At 49.3% G+C, this 17986-nt stretch overlaps 1 protein-coding gene across 2 annotated transcripts in view; it reads left to right on the top strand.

The window, feature by feature from the left end:
• Nucleotides 1-16809, top strand: part of LOC135219109 (dehydrodolichyl diphosphate synthase complex subunit DHDDS-like) — a 49246-nt gene extending 32437 nt beyond the window's left edge. For both annotated transcript variants that reach the window (XM_064255551.1, XM_064255552.1), the window contains one exon: nucleotides 15574-16809. In XM_064255551.1, coding sequence (XP_064111621.1) covers nucleotides 15574-16568 — 995 coding nt within the window. In that variant the 3' untranslated portion in view covers nucleotides 16569-16809. The remainder of the gene's footprint in view (nucleotides 1-15573) is intronic.
• The last annotated feature ends 1177 nt before the right edge of the window (nucleotides 16810-17986 follow it).

Here is a 17986-nt window from a genome sequence, read left to right as displayed (position 1 = left end):
CGGGTATCAGGAACCATTCCCATTTTCTATCAGATTTCTTCTGTCGCCGGTGTTGTAAACAACTGTTTACAGCACCTCTGCCTCAGGATTTTGGAAAACTTTTCTTTGCTTGAATATCCTCTTGACTTTTTGGTTTTTTGTTATTGGATCGATAGCTTGGCATACGTGACTTTGGATTGTTTTTGAATTTGGCTTGGTTTTTTCCTTAACTATGTAGGGGTCGAGTTCGGCTAGCGCCAGAGTGTGTAGAAAGATGAATGCAAGGTGAGGCTACCAAAAAGCCTGGTTGATCCTCACATAGTGTGTAAAGGTTGTTAGGGGGCAAGTTTGTAGGTATGATTTTCGCTGCACGGAGTGCGAAAGTTTGAGTGATGGACAATGGAAGACGTATGAAATCCTACGTTCAATAAACTAGAAGTGTTGAATACGATCAGGAGGTCTTCCTCCAGGAGTAAATCGGGTAGCAGACAGGGTATTAATGTAACCCCTTCTAACCCCTTCTTTAGATTTTGTGACCCTAACCCCGTTAGTGTTGCCTTCGGGCCCTCAAGTGGTGTCTGCGGAGGGTATGCCCTTTCGCTTATTTTGGATTCATTGAAAACTCTTGAATCTAAAGTTCTTGCCCTTGAAAACAGGCAAAGTGCTAAGTGCAGTGATAGTGCCCATAGTGAAGTGGAGGGGGCATCAGATCGCCCTATAGCGCCTCTAGGCTGGGACCTCTGCCGGACTCCCAGGACTCAGGGAGAGGGGCATGTCGAAGGCCGAAGGAGGGTTACGGGGATCCCCCACCGATCTGACGTCCCTTCAGCAGTACCTGTTGTCGCTTCCCAGGCTGCTAAGGAGCGTGCTTCGAGCACGGTATCCTAAAGGATTGTTTCTCGTCTTCCGACGCGTCCTCCCCGCGCAAGGGGTGGGAATCTCGTTCGGATTCGCGACCTTTGAAGAGGACTTTTCAAGATCAGGACGCTTCACGTCATGCATTTGTCTGATTGGCATTCTTCTCCTGGAAAGCGTAACCTTTCCGCCCCAGAAGACTAGGACGTTTTCTGATGATGACGCCTTCGAGCGCCCCAGTCGCTCTAGAGCCAAGGCCTGTTCCTGGGAGAAGGAAAGAAGGCGTCCCTCGCCCCTCAACTTCTCACAGGCATAGCTCTTCTCCTCGTAAAGAGACTTCTCAGACTGAGATAATCCTTGCTATGCAACGGCAACTGGATGCTTTACTTAAGCAGAAGGAAACGGCTCCTCGTCGTAAGAAGGATACAGACTTCCGATCAAGAGAACAAGACAGTCTTCTCCGCCTGCTCTTCTTTCGTACCCGTTCTCCTGGTATTTCATCTTCTAGACTTCGTTCTCGCCCAGTGTTCGTCTAGAGGTGGCGGTAAACGTCAGGAGAGAGAGAGGTTTCTTCATTCTGCCCTCTCTTCTCGACGTGAGGACGCTCGGCGTTCCGGACACCGACAAGTCGACGTTTATGATGACGATGTTTTAGTTCCTGACGGACGAACTTTTAGTACGTTCTGCTCCGCTTCGTCATGCTTGTGTTGATGCTCAACGGACGCTCGTCAAGTGTCAGTCCCTGTTTCTTCGCGGGACGTTCGTAGGGACGCTTCGCGGGACGCTAGGAGAGACGCTCCGCTCGACGCTTCTTTGGACGCTTCGTTGGACGCTCAGTTGGACGCTGATTTGGACGCTTCGTTGGACGCTCGGAGGGACGCTAGATTGGACGCTCCGATGGACGCTAGTAGACATTGTCGTAAGAGCTCTTTGGACGAGAATATGGAAGTTCGCTCTCGATCGGACGTTGTTCCCGAGTCTTTGGCTGACGCTACACGTCTTCCTTCAACTTCGCGTTCTACTCAAGTTGTGATTGCTGATCCTGTGAATGTTAAGGATTCTGTTAAGGGTACACTACCCTCTTCTTCTCATCATCGTTCTGACATGAGAGTTGGAGCGAAAGGACTTCTGCCTCTTTCTTTCTTCGGAGTTTTCACTCGGGTAAGGAAGAAGGGGAATTAAGCTGTTCTTCTGAGGATGTTGACGAAGAACAAACCCTTGACGTCGTCTTCTTCAGACTACCAAGTATTGCCTTGGCTGCTCCGGGATTCATTTGGAGATACCTTCCTTCCTTCTGCTCCTCCTCCTCCTCCTCCATCGCAGTTTTCGTCGTCGAAAGCTAAGAAGACACCAGGGTTTGTGAAAATGAAGACGTCGTTGTCTACCAAGAGGGCTTTCCAGTAAGGTTAACGCCTGGATGGAGACTAGAAAAGCTAAGGGAAGCACCACTTTCGCCTACCTCCGTCTAGGCTTAGCGGGTAAGCAGGGATGTGGTATGAAACCGGTGAGGAGTTAGGATTGAAGGTTCCGACCTTCAGCACAAGGAGATTTCGGCACCAGCGTTGTGGAATTGCCCTCAAGGAGAGCTCTTTTAGCCTCAGCGAAGGTGTCGTGGACGACTTCGGAACTTGACCATCTGTTTGAAGGGTCTTTATAGGTCCTTGGAAGTTTTTAACTTTTTAGACTGGTGTCTCGGTGTGTTAGACAACCAGTCTCGTAAGCCAGATTCGATCAGCTTGTGGGAGCTGTCCAGTGTATTGTCATGCATGGACAAGGCCGTCAGGGATGGCTCAGAGGAGTTAGTCTCTCATTTTTCAGCAGGCGTGTTGAAGAAAAGATCGCTTTATTGCAATTTTGTGGCTAAGTCTGTCTCTTCCCTCACAGAAGACAGAACTTTTGTATGCGCCTTTCTCGAGTCATCTCTTCCCCCAGGCTATGGTGAAGGATCTGGCAGTAAGTCTTCAGGAGAAAGCCACTCAAGACCTTTTGGCTCAGTCGTCGAGACGTCCTGCTGCCTCCCTTCCACGTCTTCAGGTGTCCAGTCTATTAGGAAGCAGAAGCCCTTTCGTGGAGGATCTTCAGCTAGATCTTTACCCCGAGGAAGGAGTCCTTCCTAGAGGTAGAGCCCCAGCTAAGTCCAGGGGCCAAGAAGTGAGAGTGCATTCCTTCAGTCACCGGTAGGAGCCAGGCTTCAGTTGTTTGGAGGAGCCTGGAGAGAAAGAGAGGCAGACACCTGGTCTCTCAATATCATAGAGAAGGGGCACAAAGATTTCCTTCGTAAGGCCTCCCCTCTGACTTACCACTACCAGGGACTTGTCCCCGTCGTATCCTCAAGAAAAACAGAAGATACTTTTCGATCTGCTCGAGAACGAGCAGTGGAACAGGTCTTAGACCTGGCTACGCCAGGTTTTATTTTACAACAGATTGTTTTCTTGTTCCGAAACACTCGGGAGGGTGGTGGCCAGTCTTGGATGTAAGTCGTCTGAACCTCTTTATAGAAAAGCAGAAGTTCAAGATGGACACCATCAGTCAGTTCTGGGGGCCTTAAGACCGGGAGATTGGATGGTATCACTCCGATCTTCAGGACGCATACTTTCACGTCCCGATACACCCCCAGTCTATGAAGTACCTTCGGTTCGTCCTGAAAGGAAAGGTGTTTCAGTTCAGGGCTCTTTGTTTCGGTCTGAGTACGGCCCCATTTGTTTTTGTTCACCATCTTAATGAAGAATGTGGCGAGGTGGCTCCATCTTTCCAACATCAGGATCTCGCTCTATCTGGACGACTGCTCATACGAGCTTCTTCGCAGACCCGGTGCCTGAAGGACCTGCAAACGACTCTGTCTTTAGCTGGGTCCCTGGGACTTCTGGTGAACTTCGAAAAGTCACATCTGACCCCAACACAGTCCATCGTGTATCTGGGGATTCAGATGGATTCAGTGGCTTTTCGGGCTTTTTTCCGTCCCAGGAACGTCAGCACAAGGCATAGAGAAAGTGTCAGCCTTTCTAGGGAAGGATTCATGCTCGGTGAGGGAATGGATGAGTCTGCTGGGGACCATTTCCTCGCTGGAGAAGTTTGTTTCCCAGGGGAGGCTACACCTCCGACCTCTTCAGTTCTTCCTGTCGGACAACTGGACAGAGAAGGACAACTTCGACATGATCTTATCCCATCTCAGAAGAGGTAAAGAGCCATCTAAGATGGTGGCTCGATCCATTAAAGCTATCAGAGGGCATATCCCTCAAGCTTCGGAACCCCGACCTAGTGTTGTTCTCCCGACGCGTCATCCACAGGGTGGGGAGCAACACTAGGGGGGGAGGAAGTGTCAGGCACCTGGAGAGGGGAACAGGTAGCCTGGCATATCAACTTCAAGGAGCTGGCAGCTGTTCAGTTAGCGCTCCAGTTCTTTCAGGACAAAGTCTCCCGTCAAGTAGTCCAAGTCAACTCGGACAATACCACAGCCCTGGCATACTTGAAGAAACAAGGAGGAACTCACTCTCGCTCCCTGTTCGCTCTAGCGAAAGAAATTCTGCTTTGGCGAAGGCGAGAGAGATCACGATCTTGACAAGGTTCATTGCCGGAGTCGAGAAGATCCGTGCTGGTGGACGGTTTTTGCAACCGTAAGGACGGCGAGACTTCCTCTTATTGCTCCCCGGTTCTCGATCGGGCGGCAGTAGCAGTGGACGCCCTGTTATGGGATTGGACGGGCCTAGATATCTACGCATTTCCCCCTTCAAGATTCTGGGAGAAGTGATGAGAAAAGTTCACAGCTTCGGAGGGGACGAGGTTGACGTTAATCGCCCCCTTTTGGCCCGCAGCGAACTGGTTCACAGGTAATGTCCTACCTGGTGGATTTTCCGAGATCTCTTCCGTTAAGGAGAGATCTACTCAAACAGCCCCACTTCGAGAGGTACCACAAAACCTTTCCGCTCTGAGTCTGACTGCGTTCAGACTATCCTGAAGTTGTTGGCCAGAGCGAGAGTTTTTCGAAACCTGTGGCTAAAGCTATCGCCACCAGCGAGGAGACCTTCTTCAATTGCGGTTTACCAATCGAAGTGGGCAGCTTTTAGGAGCTGGTGTAAAAAGAAAGGAGTTTCCTCCACCACGACCTCTGTGAGCCAGATCGCCGACTATTCCTTCTTTATCTCAGACGAGATTTGAAGCTTGCAGTGTCAACCATTAAAGGCTATAGAAGTGTCTTATCTGTAGTTTTTCGACATAGAGGTCTTGACCTTGCTAATAACAAGGATCTACAAGATCTACTGAGGTCTTTTGAGACCACCAAGGTACCGCTACCTAAGTTACCTTCGTGGAATCTGGACGTGGTTCTCAAGTTTTTATGTCAAGCTGCTTTGAACCCCTTTACTCTGCTTCTTTGCGAGATTTGACGAAGAAGACTGTATTCCTAACTGCTCTGGCGACGGCGAAGAGGGTTAGCAAGATACAGGCTATTAGTAAACAGTCGGCTTCAAAGGGCATAATGCGTCTGCTCTTTGGGTATGTCATTCCTGGCTAAGAATGAAAACCCTTCCAATCCTTGGCCTAAAACGTTCGAAATCAAGGGTATGGCAGAAATCATTGGTCAAGAGCCAGAAAGAGTCCTGTGTCCGGTCAGGGCTCTTAAGAGAATATCTTCGTAGGACAAAGGAGTGTAGAGGTTCTGCGGTAGAACTTTATGGTGTTCGGTTAAGAGACCTAATATGCCCATGTCCCAAGATGCACTGGCATTCTTTTTTAAGGAACAACCATTAAGGAGGCGCATCTCTAATTGTAAAGACAGTGACTTTAAACTCTTAAGGTTAACGCTCACGAAGTAAGGGCTATTTCGACTTCTATAGCCTTTCAGAAAAATATTGTCCCTCAAGATATTTTAAGTGCCACTTTTTGGAGGATAACTCGGTGTTCGCCTCGCACTATTCACGGGAGGTCAGAACGACATGAGAAACTGTTACTCTCTTGGACCATACATCACTGCAAGACACTATCTTGGGGCAGAGGTAGCACTCATCCTTTCCCATAGAAAAGGGTAGGTGAGTTTTTTTTAATGATTGTAATGTTTATGGTTGTAGGGTCGGCCGCCGAATGCGGTCGTCCCTTCTTTTAGCCTTTTGTATATGGGAGTATTTGGTTAGGCTAACTTAGGTGGTGGTTTTTGCCTCGTTGTCCTCAGAAGTATGGTCATGGTCTAGTCACATTGTGGTCTCGTCCCCGTTGACAGATCATCTAGAGCGCACCAACTACAGGTCTCCTACCTTGTTGGTAACTTTAGTGAAGCAGATGCAGGCTTGGGTGACAGTAATCAAACGAAGTCAGCTGTGCTAACAGGTAAGGACCAAGATGTCAATCATCTACATTTATATGTTTCCTAAATCCTTTTTTCTGTCTCTCCCACCGCCAAAGTTGGGATTCAGCTATATATATATCTGACAGGTAAGTTTCATGAACAAAATGATATTGTTAAGATACAATAAAGTTTGTTCATACTTACCTGGCAGATATATATATTTTAAGTACCCACCCCCATCCCCTCAGGAGACAGTGGAGATAGAAATCTGATAGAAAATGGGAATGGTTCCTGATACCCGCCTCCCAGCGGCGGGAATGGTACTAACTACCCTACTCCCACTACGTGTGTCGTAAGTTTTTAGAAATTCTGTCGGACTTCAGAGAATACAGCTATATATATATCTGCCAGGTAAGTATGAACAAACTTTATTGTATCTTAACAATCATCATTTTTAGGAAGTTTTTATTATAATTATGTAAATAATGAGACAAAACTCTCATCAGTACTATAGTATACTAGCTAGCTTCATTTGTTATATAGACAGCATAGGCCTATTCCCGGTAGTACATTTTCTATCATAATAATCAGGGCTAACAATATTTTGACCACAAGATGTGCAACAATAGCCTATGTATGTAGTCAAAACTAATCAATGCATAATGGATATAATTTTCATTACACCAGCTGTTATATAGCCTTACATTCTTGTAATAAGAAATGGTGTAGTATACATGTATAATGGAAAACAATGGTACCAGTACATTTACTAGAGCAGTTTATCCCTTTGTCAGCTACAAGAACGTTCTATATCACCTTCAAGATAAAAAAAGCAGTTTCTTTTATAACAGCAAAATGATCAACGATAATTCATCACGTTCACAAAGATAGTACTGCAATTGATGGAAACCACCATACTGATCCCAAGAAGGCAATCACAACTTTATTAGATATATGGAAAAAACAGTCTATACGAAGCGCAAACACTCATAAACATGTTAATGGAAGCGTAGCCTAAGAATCTTACAGCTCTTGAGTTGGTGAGACTTCCAGGACATGTTTGTAAACTTTAGAACAGTGCCAGTCAATTCCATGAGATGATTCATCTCTGTAGTAAGTTTTATATAAGGTTTTGTATTTATAGGAACAAATACAAAAATTGTTCCGACACGGCATACAAACCTTCGGCTCCTTTTACAATAGGAAGGTACTAGCGGCAGCTGGATAGGTCGTAAGCTTTCGAACAAGGGGTTCGGTAGTTAACTGCTTGTCCGACAGGCGCGCGCGCGCGACTGGGATGGTAAACAAACCACTTTTGCTTTCGGCCTCACAGTGGATGGACGTGTGTTCGCTCTCTGCCCGCTGCTCGTCGTTTGCTTTCTAAGTTTGGTTGTAATTGTGTATGAAAGAGTATTGTAAGTACAATTATTCTCTCTTTATATATTAATTACGGCTTTCAAGTGAATAATGATGGAATCTCCTCGCCTCGCTACCCCAAGGAGACTTTGCCCGGGTATCGAAGGGCGCAAATGCGGGAAGTTTAGATCATTCCCGGAGATTGACCCTCATATTTTGTGTGCTCGGTGTCGGGGGCGCGAATGCACCGGGCCCCCGGCGAGCCCTGTGATGTGTGTAATGACTGGTCGAGGCGCAGTGGACTTTGTATAGGGCAGGAAGAAGCGAAGGCCTGCAAAGGAGTCGTCGGAAAGCTCTCCCGCGACTCCTTTTGGTGACGGACACTTCGTCTTCTTTCTGCCGCCCGCTTCACTCAACTTCCACGTCTCGCGCCTTCCCCTTCGGGGGGGTGTCTAGTCCTTCTCCTCTCCTGACGTGTCGAGTGTGGAGGAGGGCGCTAGATACCCTGACGTAGAGTTGTATTCTGGGTCCTCTATCCGCTCGTCTTCGCGCGAGCGGGTAGAGGATCCTTCTAATCACCCGACTTTTGCCTCCTCAGGTGCGGTTGCCGTGAAGGATGACCTCGGACAGGTGTGGGCCATCGTTGGGGCTGCAGGCGTGCCGAGTGTCCAGGGGCTGCTCTATCATCTGGCTGGCTCCGTGGCGGTTACTCATGCAACGTCACAACCACCACCACGACCCTGACAACACCCGGCTACGCGTCACCTCCTCACCTGGTGTACACCCAGCACGCGGTCTCTGTAACACCCACAACATCGGTGCAGGGGCCAGTCGCCGTAACTCGGGGGAGTGGTGATGCCGCCACCTGGGTTTGCCGTGCTGCCACGACCGGACTTCATGTGCCCGAAGAGCTCGCCCCTGGACCTCCCACCGGTGCCGATGACGTCTGTGCCGCTGGTTCGACCATCTGTACCGCCCACACAGCCTGCCGTACCTGCCGTGACCACCGCTGCTGTTCCTGTTCCTGCTCCTGCCGTCTCTACTGCCGTTCCTGTGATGCTCGCACCTGCTGATGTTGTTCCTGTTTCCTGGCGCCGCTGCTCCCGATGCTGGTCTGTTCGGAACAGGTACGTCCGTTGCCCTGTTGCTTCGGCAACAGCAGCCCGGCTCCGTCCTGGATGACAGATCTGACGTCGGTCCTGAGGAGGTTGACGAAGAAGAAGAAGAAGAGGAGGAAGGTGTCGTCGTCGTCTTCATCGTCTTCTTCGTCGTCGTCGTCGTCTGCCGCCTCTTCCCCTTCTTCTTCTAAGGCTCCCCCGCCTAAGAAGAAGAAGGTCGCCTCCCCCCCCCCTAAGAAAGTCTCCTTCGGGAGCTTCTAAGGGCCCGTCTCGCTCTGGTGAGACGGGGGGTTTCTTCTTCCGCTGGTCTCGCCCTGCTCCTTCGGGAGCAGGACCCGTCTCTTCTCCCGCAAGGAAGAAGACTACGGGGACCAGAGGGGTGCCGGCTAACACCGGCACTTCCTCACCTGCTGTTAGTGGTTCGGCCACAGCAGCAGGATCCGGCTCGGCCGCTCGTTCGCGAGAGGTACCGAGTGTACGGTTCGCCTACCAGCGACCGTGCAGCCAGGAACCAGACCTCTGAGTCCGCTCAGCGTCAGGTTCACGGACACGGAGCGGAAGACTGGTGACGAGCCGCTCACAGCGACTCTCACCAGACCAGCTCTCGCTCTCACGGCGAGCGGCTGGCTACCTACCCGGGCGGACGTGACGGTCCATGACCGGCACGGGCTGAGGCTGGGAAGAGGTCCCCCCGTTCGCCGGCACCAGCCACGGCTGGTACCAGCGAACTGACGCACCGTGAGGATACGCACCGATCTCACCGTGACAGTGGAGCTCGCCGGTCGCCTGACCGTCGCTCTCACAGAGAGCGATCGGGTACGGCGACCAGCACCAGCTCCTCTGACACACGAGACCGGGGCGCTGTTCTTCGGTCCAGCCGTTCTCCACAGCGAGGACGGCTCGACTAGTCTGCAGCTCGATCGCCACCGCGGGTTGGCGATCGCCTGCAGTCCTCCAAGCCCGCTGGTTCTGCCAGTGAGCGAGGAGAGAGCGTCAGGTCTGCCTCTCCCATACCTTCAACCTCCTCGGGTTACACCGGGAGGGGCGAGGTATTGAGGAGTGATCGTGAGGGGTGCGCTCAGGATCCCGCCACGTCGTCGTACGTACCAGGCTCGGTTCTCGGACCAGCCAGGTCGTACGCACAGGTGTTGGAGGAGACCGAGAGGAGGCTGTCGCTGCTCCTCTCCTTGAGGGAGGAGGGTCTCGGGAGGTACTCCCTGTTTGAGGGACTGGACGGTCCGACTCCACAGGATGCTATCACGCCCGAGATCCAGAGGAACTTTGCCGAGGTTATTGCGCTGATTCGTCAGCACAACGACCTCGGGGAAGGATCGCCGCTCCCACCATCCGAGCCCACGTCCCGGCTCGAGTCGTTCTGGGGCCCGAAGAGGGAACCCAGACCGACGGTGGGTTTGCCGCGGTGTTCCGAGCTTGCGGACTCAGTGCTGGACCGAGGTTGAATCGCTTGTCTCCGGTTAAGTCGGTTCGCTCAAGTCTGGCAGGTCGAGCAAGCTGCTTCCACCTCCTCTGCTACGACAGCGGCGGTTTTACGTGCCATCTGAATGCCCGATGCCGCCAAAACAGGTGAACCCGGAGTTAGCTAGGTTGACTCCGGGTGTGTCTCTGGCAACAGCTCCTGTCCGAGAACCTGTGGTTCTCGCAGCAAGAGGCACTCGGCCTGGAATCTACCGCCATGGCAGCTTTCCAGGCCGTCTCCTGGCTAGATCTGTGGTCCCTCACAGTATCTAAGGTCGCAGCCAACTCCGGGGGAATTTCTCCCGAAGATGACCGCTGCCTTCAGGAGACTTTGCCAGTCTGGGGGAAGAGCCATCTCCTTCCTTGCCCACCAGACGGTGAACCTGTGGGCCAACCTGGTTCTCCGACGAAGGGCGCTGTCCTTACTCGGGTTTTCCAGGGCGGCCCGGGCGTTGAGGCGGCGTTGGGGCTTAGAAACGGACCTTTACGGAGTTCCACGTCTCTCTTCCCAGGAGAGATGGTGGACGCTGCGGTGGACAGACGACGCACTGATGACAGTGACCGTCTGGTTCACCAGGCAGTTCTCGAAGGCTTCTGGGCAGCCTCGGACTGCGGCCAAGTCTAAGAGCTCGGCTAGCGCTTCCTCGGCTGCTAAGACGGTTGCTGCGACGAAGCCCCGAGGAATGACTCTGTCTTCTTCGACTTCTAACAAGGGGAGCCGTAACCAGCCCTCCTCCCAGCCCTCCTCATCCCGTGGAGGCTCTGGGAAGAAGTCGAAGAAAGGGGGAAACGCTAGGGACGGCGTTCCCCTCACCTGCTGCCGGAAGTGGGGGGGTGCCTGGCCAGCCATTGGGCAAACTTGGCAGCGCTACGGCGCCGAGACCTGGATTGTAGATGTCCTTCGGGAGGGATATCTATTACCCTTCGAATCTCGGCCACCCCTCACCTCCAACCCTCCCGGTCCAACAGCAGTCGTACGTTCCAGGGTCATCGAAGGACGTAGCACTCAGACAGGAGATCAAGACCATGCTGAGCAAGAGAGCTGTAGAGATCGTCACGGATCAGTCACCGCTTTTACAGCCGACTCCTCCTGGTGGAAAAGTCTACGGGAGGCTGGCGCCCGGTGATAGATCTCTCTCCCTGAACCGGTTTGTTCGCCAGACCCGGTTCACGATGGAGACGGCACGCTCAGTGCTCGACTCCATCAGGGAGAACGATTTCATGCTTTCGGTGGACTTGAAGGATGCGTATTTCCAAATACCCATTCATCAGTCCTCCAGAAAGTACCTCCGCTTCATCCTCGACGGGACGGTTGGTTAACCAGTTTCAGGGCACTGTGCTTCGGTCTCTCAACCGCCCCACAGGTGTTCACGCGAGTGTTCACTCTGGTGTCTGCTTGGGCCCATTCGCACGGGATACGTCCTGATGAGGTATCTCGACGATTGGTTAGTCCTGGCGAGCTCACGCTCGCAGTTGCTACAGGACAGGGATCGACTGCTCGAGTTCTGTCGCGATCTGGGGATCGTTGTGAACTTCGAGAAGTCCGATCTCGAGGCCCAAGCAGAGGATGAAGTACCTGGGTATGCTGATCGACACGGTAGCAGGGCGAGTCTTCCCCGCAGACTCCGCGGATCAGCAGATTCAGGGAGGCAGCCAACCAGTTCCTGTCTCGGCAGGCAGGGTTACTCAGCAATGGGCAAGGTCGTGATCGGGACACCTGTCGTCACTCGAGAAGTTAGTCCCTCACGGGCGTCTTCACCTGCGGTCTCTTCAGTGGAGACTAAAGGAGAGTTGGTCACAGGCGACGGATCCCCCAAGCTTTCCAGTGGTCACTGACACAGGAGGTGAGGCAGGACCTAGCCTGGTGGCTCGACGACAGGAACCTCTTAGAGGAGTGCCCACTGCGACTCCCCCCCGGACATGCAGCTGTTTCAGACGCATCGACGAGGGGGGGATGGGGCGCACACCTGGAGGAGTTGCTGACTTCAGGAGTGTGGGACGAGAACGACAAGCACCTTCACATCAATGTTCTGGAACTCAAGGCAGCGTTCCTCGCTCTCCAAGAGTTTCAGGACCGCTTGATGGGACACTCGTGGTGTTATGTGCGACAACACCACGGTGTGGCTTACGTCAACAAACAGGGGGCCTAGTTGTCTCTCCCGTTGTACCAGTTGACTCGGCAGGTGCACGAGTGGGCCAGGCTCAGGCACACTCAATAGAGCTGTCGGCACGCTACATTCCAGGGAAGAGGAATGTAGTAGCAGACACGCTCAGCCGTCGGGATCAGGTGATAGGGACCGAATGGTCTCTACACCAGGACGTGGCGGAAAGGCTCTTCGACCTCCTGGGGGCGACCAGTCGTGATCTGTTCGCCAAACCCGGCACAACAGGAAGCTCCAGGTGTTTTCTTCTCGGCCGTGCCGGACCCATGGGCAGCTGCAGAGGACAGCTCTTCAACACCCGTGGGACAACCTCTTCGCCTATGCCTTTCCCCCGTTCAGCCTGATTCGCAAGGTGATCAGTCGAGCGCTGGTCACCCCGAATCTCAGGATGATCCTGGTGGCTCCCAAATGGCCACAGGCCATTTGGTAATCCGGACCTGCTGGCTCTTCTCGCAGGGAGAACCGAGAGAGATTCCCCCTTGGCACAACCTTCTCGCCCAGCCACACGTCGAGCGTACCACCGAGCAGTCCAGTCCCTACGTCTTCACGGCTGGCTGTTATCCACCATATCTTGCGAACGAGAGGCTTTTCTCGTAGCGCAGCAACAGAGATGGCTGGAAACGTCCGTCAGTCCTCTGCAGCTGTGTACCAGGGGAAGTGGGCCGTCTTCTGTGGTTGGTGTCGTAGACGGGGTCTATCTCCTCTCAGAGCCACTCTTCAGCAGGTAGCGGATTTCCTCGTTTTTCTTCGTTTTTCTTCCGCCGAGAGAAGCTCCTCTCAGTCCCCCAGTCAAAGGATACAGAGCCGCCTTGGCGCTCGTCCTGAAACTGAGGGGGTTGGACATCTCCGAATTCGTTCGAGATCTCCTTGCTTATGAGGAGCTTCGAAAGGTCCTTGCCCACCCAGGGAACTCAGGAGGGCCCCCTGCGACTGACGGGATCTCGTTCTTAGGAGTCTGACTCGAACAACCGTTCGATGTCCACTCCGAGAGGTCGTCAGACAGGGATCTGACCCTCAAGACCCTCTTCTTGCTGGCCCTGGCATCGGCGAAGAGAGTAGGGGAACTTCATGGTCTTTCCTATGATGTACGACACTCCAGGGGATGGGGATCCGTGACGCTCGATTTCGTCCCGAACTTCGTTGCGAAGACTCAGAAACCTTCAGTCCCTGATGACAGGTTCGAGTCATTCACGATTCCCTCCCTATTGGACTTCACCAATAATGATGCGGATGAGATGCTGCTTTGTCCTGTGAGGGCGCTACGGCGCTATCTGAAGAGAACTCGACACCTCATGGCCTGAGTGTCGACGCCTCTTCGTTAGCACCGGGGTCACCAAGAAAGAAGTATCCAAGAACACTCTTTCATTCTGGCTGCGAAGGTCATCAGGAGGGCGTATGAGGCTGATGGTAGTGACGACATCCGTACGTCCCGTCCGAGAGCTCACGAAGTCAGAAGTATTGGCCCCTCGTTGGCGTTTCGCAAGAACTTCTCCGTGGCGCAGGTCCTGAAGGCAGGGGTCTGGTCTAACCAGACTACCTTTACGTCCTTCTACCTTCGGGATATTGCCCACAGGTCCTTGGATACCTTTTCCTTGGGACCCGTGGTGGCTGCTCAACAAGTTGTGTAGCTAACCCCAACCGACCCTCGCAGGCTGAACAGCATCGAGTCCTGGTGTGACTGTGTGGATGGATGTGTGAGTGAGTGAGTGACTGGCTCTCTCTTCCCATCTTTTCCTTCCCCTCTACCTGTGGGCAGAGGGCCATGGTCGTCACTACGCTGGATGAGGACGAGATGCAGGTGAGCTATATGACAGAGCCCCATCCTATCCCTTTCACTAGGGATAGGAGCAGAATATCCACCACTTCCTTCTACAAGGGGGGGGAAGTGGATGCCTACAAGAGTCAAACCCATGACTTTATATTTGCTCCTGTACAGGAACAAGTTCTTGCATTGCTGGTACGAAGAGATACGCATGCCTCTCTCTTAGTACTCGGTCCAGAGGTCTGACCATTGATCCTGCGGGTCACACCCCGATCATCGACAGAGGCTTGGATCCCTCCCTCGCTCTTACGACCAGGGAGGCTTCCAAGGTTGGGCGAAAACACCAGTCTGTTCACAAAAGACTCAGATTCCTCCCACCAAGAAGTGAGTCTTCCTATTGTAAAAGGACCGAAGGTTTGTATGCCGTGTCGGAACAAATGACAAATTTGGTCCAAAATTGCATTTTTCCTAACTATACAAACCTGAGGTCCTTTTACACATAGCCCCACCTCATGCCACCCCTCACTCTGCAGTTTTTGCTTGGGCCAAAGCAAAAGTGATTTGTTTACCTCCCAGTCCGCGCGCAGCGCGCCTGTCGGACAAGCAGTTAACTACCGAACCCCTTGTTCGAAAGCTTACGACCTATCCAGCTGGCCGCTAGTACCTTCCTATTGTAAAGGACCTCAGGTTTGTATAGTTAGGAAAAATGCAATTTTGGACAAATTGTCATTTTAACATAAAGGTCATTTTTGTATAAGCAACTTACCAAGTAACTACATAGCTATAAGTTTCTACCCTCACGGCAGTTTACAGTGAATTTCGCTGTAGCGAATTTTCTGTTTTGCAAAACCAGGTATACAAATTTTTAGTGGGTTTTTTGAGTTTAACTAACAAAATAGGAGGTATTAAGCATTTTTATAGGGGTTCCAACTATTTGCAGGTTATAACTATTCACGGAGGGGGGGGGGGGGGTGGGGGGGGGGTCGGTCCTGGTACGCATCCCCGACAAAAATATGGGGGGGACCACTGTACTGGTAGTTTTTAACCTGCAGAACACAACCATGTTTGACTTCACCACCATTTCAGCCTGACTAAATACAGTTTTGTCTCAATTTAAACACTTTCAAGGATAACCCAATTTAGAGTAAAAAAAATACCCCTTAAAAGATTTTTAAACATGCTAACAGAATTTTCTTGAGTAATGATAAGGGGTATTTTTTACTCTTAAGTTGGGATATCCTTTCAACATTTTAAATTTAGACATATCGTATTTAAAAATGAGACTGAAATGGTGGTGAAGTCAAACATGATTGTGTTCCACAGTTTAAAAGAAACCAGTAGATTCATAATCTTACATAAATGCATTTTCTTATTACATTGAAAAGATATGTCCCATACACTAATTATTTTTTAAATATCAACTATATTCAGATGCTTAGCTATGGTTTAATATTGTAATGATACAGTATATAATTTTAATATTTGAGCTATTTCTCATAACTAATCAGACTATTAGTAGCTACTATAAATATGGGTATGTCCTTTGGCTTTTTTGTATTTTTGGACTGAAATAACTTTTCTCTTCAGGAAAATTAGAGAAAATGACATGGATTGTTGAGCAGAATCGAACATGGGCAGAATGGGCTGCCATTCGTGTGTTGAAGGTTGGACCAATACCACATCATTTGGCTGTCATTATGGATGGGAACCGAAGATTTGCCCGTAAAGAACAAAAAGATACCCTGACTGGACACAAACAAGGTTTCCATAAACTTACAGAAGTGTTGTGCTGGTGTCGTGACCTGGGTATTAATGAAGTTACAGCATACGCTTTCAGTATTGAAAACTTCAAGCGTTCAAAACATGAAGTCAATGGTCTTATGGATTTAGCAGCAGAGAAGTTTGCAAAACTGCTGGAGGAAAAAGATAAGTTAGCTAAGCATGGTGTTTGCATTAGGGTGTTAGGAGACTTGACACTTTTACCGTCTGTAATTAGAAAACTTGCTGCAGAAGCAATATTGGCAACAAGACATAACAACAAGTGTTTTCTTAATTTGGCATTAGCTTACACATCTAGAGCTGAAATAACTTCTGCCATGAATGATTTACAAGAGGGAGTGAAGGAAAGGAAAATTGAAACCAATGATATTTCAGAAGAGCTGCTAGAACGTTGTTTATATACTCATGGTTCAAGAGATCCTGATTTACTTGTAAGAACTTCTGGAGAAGTAAGGTTATCTGATTTTTTACTTTGGCAGAGTGGTTTTTCCTGTCTCTTCTTCACTAAAGTGCTGTGGCCAGAGTTTACAATATGGCACTTATTTGGAGCAGTATTTTATTATCAGCGCCACTACCACACACTTGCTGAAGCGAGAAAAAAAACAGTATCTCAGAGAGAACATGCTGTTGATGAAAGTGATATTGAAAGGTGCCGTTTCATGTATGGTGATAAAGTTTCCCAGGAACAAATTAATGCCTATGCCAGGGGACGAAAAGAGCGTGTAAATGATTTTTTAAATGACTTGTATGAAAACAGAATAAATTTCTATGGTAATATTGCAAATGAGAAAACTCTTTCATGAAGTCATTAACTTTTTATTAAATACTTTATAAGATGAATTATAGCATACTGTTAAGAGGAATATATTTTGTACCATGGTTTAAAGTTCTACACTCCAAGTTCATTTGCTTTGTTTGTATTCTTGTATTATATGAAAATGGAATGAAGCTATCTCATACAATATTTGTTTAAGTCTTGAGGCTTCCAGTGAATATAACATATTTTGTAATATAAAATGTGATAAATAAAAATTGAACTTTACATTACTTGGTTTTGACTTTTAATAAATGCTAACAAACTTATGCTTTTAAAGACTGTGAGGACAATATGTTGATAATTCTTCAAGGGAACTTATTATTCATGAATGCAGTATAACAGCTCATTTAAATGGATCTTATGGGTTTCTGTACTTATCATCTGCATCATTGATTATTTTTTGCTACCCTACCATTTTGTGTGTGATATATTTATAGATCAATCTCTCAAATTTAATGTTATATGTAAAGTAAAGGTCAGGAAATTAGCAGTAAGATATATAGAAAATAATTAAGTGTAGTCTGTGATGTTGAGTCAGTTACTTAAGACTTTGCCATTTATAAGAAAGCTAAACCCCAAAGCATCTGTTAAGTTGTGGTGGTATTGAATCTGAAGAACTTCTTGTTCTTAGCATTAAAAAAACAAAAACAAAATAACACAAAGTGCACTGGTATTTACACTCTTACCTTAACATGTTTCAAGGGTCTTGTCTTTTGATGAGTAACAAAAACCCTGGTACTGTACTACCCGAAAGGACCAATGCTTGTTATTACAGGCATGTCCAGGAATACCCTTACTTCCTTCCTTGATTGTGAGGTACCCAGTTGGAGCTTATGACTTGTGAGGAGGGAGGATATCACTCAGCTTACTCATGCAAGAAGTTGGAAAGTCAGTGTGGGACTGTCCTTGGCCTTTTCAGAGGAATTTTTTATTTTTCTGGTTAATAAGGACAGGCATCTAATGTAGGTGGACATCCCTTTCCTCATTCTACTGGATGTGAAGTTGTATGCCCAACTCTGTTTGTACAGACTGTTCTCTCTCCTTAGCACTTTCATTTAATGTCATTCGAGGGGGCATGGGTAGAGCTATATTCTGGACTATCAGCCAGATTTAGCTGCCTTTTGACTTGATTCCCTTACAGGGGAGTCCATGGCTCTCCAATATTTCTTATTAGAGTACCTTTCTTGAACAATCATGCATGACCAAGGCCCTGCCACTCTTGTCATCACAAATGCTGGACTGAGTAGGAAGTTAAATGAATCATCAAAACCTCTGTTTTCTTATGTGACCAGGAGTGTGATATTTCTGGTTAGGGTTCAACGTCTGTTAGTTGTCCAAGGTGATTTCCCACCTAAGGAGTAAGTCTTTACAGAAGATTCCATTGGAATAAATAAATTTTTAAAA

The sequence above is a fragment of the Macrobrachium nipponense genome, chromosome 1, assembly GCF_015104395.2.
Source record: "Macrobrachium nipponense isolate FS-2020 chromosome 1, ASM1510439v2, whole genome shotgun sequence".
In the NCBI taxonomy this organism is placed as follows: Eukaryota; Metazoa; Arthropoda; class Malacostraca; order Decapoda; family Palaemonidae; genus Macrobrachium; species Macrobrachium nipponense.
The sequence above is the reverse complement of the archived record's forward strand: the minus strand, read 5'-3'. Positions and strand labels throughout refer to the sequence as shown.